The sequence below is a fragment of the Nansenia antarctica genome (genome assembly GCF_963989245.1).
Source record: "Nansenia antarctica genome assembly, chromosome: 6".
NCBI lineage: Eukaryota > Metazoa > Chordata > Actinopteri > Argentiniformes > Microstomatidae > Nansenia > Nansenia antarctica.
The window spans coordinates 35910939-35915938 of record NC_137676.1 but is presented as its reverse complement, the minus strand read 5'-3'; the positions used below and the strand labels follow the sequence as shown (position 1 = coordinate 35915938).

Sequence of the window (5000 nt, the reverse complement as noted above, 5' to 3'; positions counted from 1 at the left end):
AGGGAGTGGTCTGGACTGTTCCTGTGTGTGTGTGTGTGTGTGTGTATGTGTGTGTGTGTGTACCTCTCCTCTGTGATGACGAGCCTGTCTGTTTTCAGAGCCGTCTCCAGGTTCTGGGTCTGCAGCAGCAGTTTGTCCACGGTCACACTGTGCTGCTTCTTCTGCTGCTCCAGCTCTCTCTCTGTGGCCTGGAGGGTGTCTATCTTGTTGCACAGCCTACACACACACACACACACACACACAAACACACACACACACAAATACATAAGCACACACACACTCACATCACTGAATCTATGATTTAACCTTATAGTAAGCGTTTGATTTCAAAACCAAACATTTAGGGCCTAAAAGACAAAAAAATATAAAAAATATTCACTGTCCATTACTTACACAGGGCACCGTATATACTCACATAAAAGCTGTAATATCATAATCACATAAATATATATATGTTACGGTACATGTGGGAATACGGTACATGTGGGAAAACTAGGGTTAGGGTTAGGTGCTACGTCGACTTGGTACATGCTGGCATGTCTAACCCTAACCGTAATCCTAACCCTAACCCTACCCCTACTCCTACCCCTAACCCTAACCCTAACCTTAACCCTAGCACCGTAGCACCTAACCCTAACCCTAGTTTTCCCACATGTACCGCATTCCCACATGTACCGTAACATATATATATATACTGTGGTAACACACACACCTACACACACCAGGGGAGGCAGAAATCGGAGGACGGGGCTCATTGTAATGCATGGAATGGAATGAGGAATGGTACAAAAATGAGGAATGGTGTCCTCCAATGTCTGCCTCCACCAGCCTCCCATTTACATTTTACATTTACACCATTTAGCAGACACTTTAATCCAAAGTGACTTACAATTAGGCATGACAGGGAGAGTCTCCCTGGAGTAACTTAGGCTAAGACTAAGGCTAGACTAAGGCTAAGTGCTTTACTCAAGGACACACTAGTGGTGGTGTGTTCCCAGGTGGGATTTGATCACCAGTCCAACTCACTATCCACTAGGGGTCCATGGTTCAGTTGGCCCACGGTTCGGTATGAACCTCAGTTTTTGGGTCACGGTTTCGGTTCGGTTTCGGTACGTGTTTTGTGCGTAAGGAGAAAGAAAATGCTACTATTTATTTACAAACTGTTACTTTACTTTATTTTGCTTAGACTTATGACACTTTAACATTCAGACACATTCCAGAATATGACTGGTATATTATAATATAAAGTATAGACAGACAGACAGACAGACACACAACACACACACACACAGACAGACAGACACACAACACACAGACAGACAGACACACAACACACACACACACACACACACACACACACACACACAGACAGACAGACACACAACACACACACACACACAGACAGACAGGCAGGCAGGCAGACAGGCAGGCAGACAGGCAGACAGGCAGACAGACAGACATACTTGTCCTCCAGGTGTTTGCGGTCCAGCTCACTCTTCTCCAGACAGCTCTGTCTCTCCCTCAGCTCCCCCAGCAGAGACGTCACCTGGGCCTTCAGAGCCTCGCCGTCCTTCGCAAGCTACACACACACACACACACACACACACACACACACACACACAGACACACACACACACACACACACACACACACACACACACACACACACAATAATACAATCAGCTGACCTCTTACATTTACGATCCCCAACCTTGCCCAACATCATGGACACTTGACACATCACCTGGTCAAGTAAGGGTTGTGTGCGTGACTGTGTGTGTGTGTGTGTGTACCTGGGCACAGTCCTTGTCCTTCTGTTTGAGTAGAGCCTCAGATCGGTCCCGCTGAGCTGAGCTCTTCTGAAGGCAGTCCAGCTTCTCCTGCAGCTCCCGATACCTACACACACACACACACACACACACACACACACACACACACACACCAAGTGTCAACAATCAACACACTCTACAAGTCAGGGACCAAAGTAGTGTAAGTAAGTAACGTACCTTGACACAAACACACACATGCTAACTCATGCTAACTCATGCTACACCCAGACAACCAGGCTGGCTCACCTGCCCTGCGTGGCCTGAAGCTGTTCAGTAAGTTTGCCCAGGTGAGAGCTGAGAGAAGACAGGGGCGCAGCAACATCTCAGCACCAGTAGAATGACATTAGTGTACAACTGAGCATGCTATGTTACGTCTACAGGTCGCTAGCTGGTTAATAACAAAGAACAGGAAAAAAGGCTAACTGGGAAACATTGGGACAGCCCGAATACTGTTAAAATAGAGATCAAAGGCGGTTACGATAGAAGGAAAGTGTTGGGTTGAGGGTTATGGTATGGTTGGGTTAAGGGTTGGGTTGAGGGTTAGGGTAGGGTTATGGTATGGTTGGGTTAAGGGTTGGGGTATGGGTAGGGGTAAGAGAGGAGAGAGTTAATCCCAAGGATCCCACTTAGCATCAGGTGGCTAGCACAGCAGTGGATAACAGCTTCTCTCTCTCTCTCTCTCTCTCCTCTCTCTCGCTCTCTCCTCTCGCTCTCTCCTCTCTCTCTCTCCTCTCTCTCTCTCTCCTCTCTCTCTCTCTCTCTCTCTCCTCTCTCTTCTCTTCCTCTCTCTCCTCTCCTCTCCTCTCCTCTCCTCTCCCTCTCTCTCTCCTCTCTCTCTCTCTCTCTCTCCTCTCTCTCTCCTCTCCCCCTCCTCTCTCTCTCTCTCTCTCTATGCTGTGAAAGTCTGTGTGTACGTCACAAACTGCAGAACGTAACTAAATACAACAGGAGACACTCGTCATTTCTGGAGACAGGCGTAAAGCGTTAGCATCGCTAGCGAAAGATAAGTCTTTCTTCACTTTACCTCGGAAGCTACAGTAAGTAAACCAATGGGGCGAATCAGACCACTTATTATTCAATTCAATTCTCAGGTTGACGTCCGGTAGCATTCGTAACGCAGACGCACTCAACGTCTCCAGTGATGACTGTCGTTTTAGTTTGGTGGGGGGGGGGGGGTTGCGTTCTGTGTCGTGATGTACAGACTTTTGTAGCGTATTATCGTACGGACTCTCTACCGGGTCGAGGCCGCCAGGAGGAAGTGACGACGTCGTACCTGTCTGTGGTCGGCGGCGGGTCGGAACGCTGAACCATCTCCTCGGTTACGCCGCTTGCCTTTAAGGAACAGAATCATATCGTGAAAATCATATCAGACATAATTATTGTAATATATACAGTATATCAAGCCATTTTGGTTTTGAGATGAAAAAGTGGTGTTATAGGGCGGGGTATATATAGATATAAACACTCACTGAACACTTTATTAGGAACACCTGTACACCTTCTCAGTCATTCAGGTGGTGTAAAGGTGTGGGGAATGTTTTCTTGGCACACTTTGGGTCTGTTAATACCTATCAATCAGCGCTTGAGTGTCACAGCCTATTTGAGCCTATTTGAGTTGAGCCTATATTGTTGCTGACCGTGTGCATCTCTTCATGGCTACAATGTACCCATCTTCTAATGGCTACTTTCAGCATGATAATGGCACCATGTCACAAAGCAAAAGCCGTCTCAAATGGTTTCATGAACAACGAGTTCAGTGTTCTTCAGTGGCCTTCCCGGTCATCGGATCTAAATCCAATAGAACACTTTGGAATGTGGTAGAACGGGAGATTCACAGTTTGAAAGTGCACCTGAAAAATCTCTGCAAGAATTGTGTGATGCAATCATGTCATCATGGACCAGAATCTCTAAGGAATGTTTCCAACATCTTGTGGAATCAATGCCACGAAGAATTGAGGCTGTTTTGAGAGCAAAGGGAGGCTCTACCCAGTATTAGTATAGATTAGATTAGATTCAACCGTCATCATTCCTGTCGAGTACAACAAAATGTATTTTTCGCTCTAGGCACGGTGTCAGCCATAGTCAGCGCCCCCCTAGAGCAATAAGTGCCTTGCTCAAGGGCACAACGGCACTGGTAGGCACCTTAGACATGATGCCAGCAACCCTCCAATCACCAGCTCACATCCGGCTCCCTCCTGAGGCGGGGATCAAACCGGCGACTCGACTTTGTCATGTGGTGTAGTGGTGGTATTGATGTGGAAGTGGTAGAGTGGGTGTGTAGGGCTTAGAGTGGGCATACACAAGGGTAAAAGGGGTGTGTCTGAGCAGATAGATACGTTTGTAGAGTATATGTTGTTTTTGGGTCAGTTTCATTGGGAGCTGTGATGCATAGATCCGGGGAGGCTGGTGGAGGTGGAAAAACCTGGAAGACCGGCTCATTGGATAGCACGGAATGGAGCAGGATGAGGAGTGACCTCCCGACCCCTGCATTCCTCACGCCACCCATACCAACAAGCCGGTCCTCCGAAAACCCTACCTCCGGCAGCCTCCCCTGGGTATGGATGTAGGAATGCTATATAGTGTTATAGTAGGGCTGTGTACAGACGGGCGTGTCGTACTGTGGGGTACAGAGGGGGCTACAGACGGGCGTGTCGTACTGTGGGGTACAGAGGGGGCTACAGACGGGCGTGTCGTACTGTGGGGTACAGAGGGGGCTACAGACGGGCGTGTCGTACCGTGGGGTACAGAGGGGGCTACAGACGGGCGTGTCGTACCGTGGGGTACAGAGGGGGCTACAGACGGGCGTGTCGTACTGTGGGGTACAGAGGGGGCTACAGCCGGGCGTGTCGTACTGTGGGGTACAGAGGGGGCTACCTGCGTCTGAGCCAGTTTGGTCCGGAGCTGCTCGACAGAGCGCCGCAGACCCTCCTTCTCCCTCTCTCCGTTCTCCCTCTCTTTCTCCAGCTCTTCGTTTCTCCTCCTCAGCTCCCTCATCCCTTCCTCCAGCTTCTCTTTGTGGTTCTTCAGCAGCTGCAGGAACTCGTTCCCCCCTTCAATGGGCTACAAGAGAGAGAGAGAGAGAGAGAGAGAGAGAGAGAGAGAGAGAGAGAGAGAGAGAGAGAGGCAATGAGGAAGAGAGGGATGAATGGAGGGCGGGTCTGACATCGATGG

The 5000-nt window shown here is 49.0% G+C and overlaps 1 protein-coding gene across 2 annotated transcripts in view; it reads right to left on the bottom strand.

Moving 5' to 3' along the window:
• Positions 1 to 5000, bottom strand: part of ikbkg (inhibitor of nuclear factor kappa B kinase regulatory subunit gamma) — an 11652-nt gene that overhangs the window by 3947 nt on the left and 2705 nt on the right. The window contains exons 4-9 of one of the 2 annotated variants that reach the window (XM_080535335.1): positions 4704 to 4889; positions 3103 to 3161; positions 2076 to 2123; positions 1794 to 1896; positions 1464 to 1579; positions 64 to 216 (exon numbers count right to left, since the gene is read on the bottom strand). In XM_080535335.1, the coding sequence (XP_080391461.1) occupies positions 64 to 216; positions 1464 to 1579; positions 1794 to 1896; positions 2076 to 2123; positions 3103 to 3161; positions 4704 to 4889 (665 nt within the window). The remainder of the gene's footprint in view (positions 1 to 63; positions 217 to 1463; positions 1580 to 1793; positions 1897 to 2075; positions 2124 to 3102; positions 3162 to 4703; positions 4890 to 5000) is intronic. The other variant, XM_080535336.1, reaches the window with a different exon arrangement.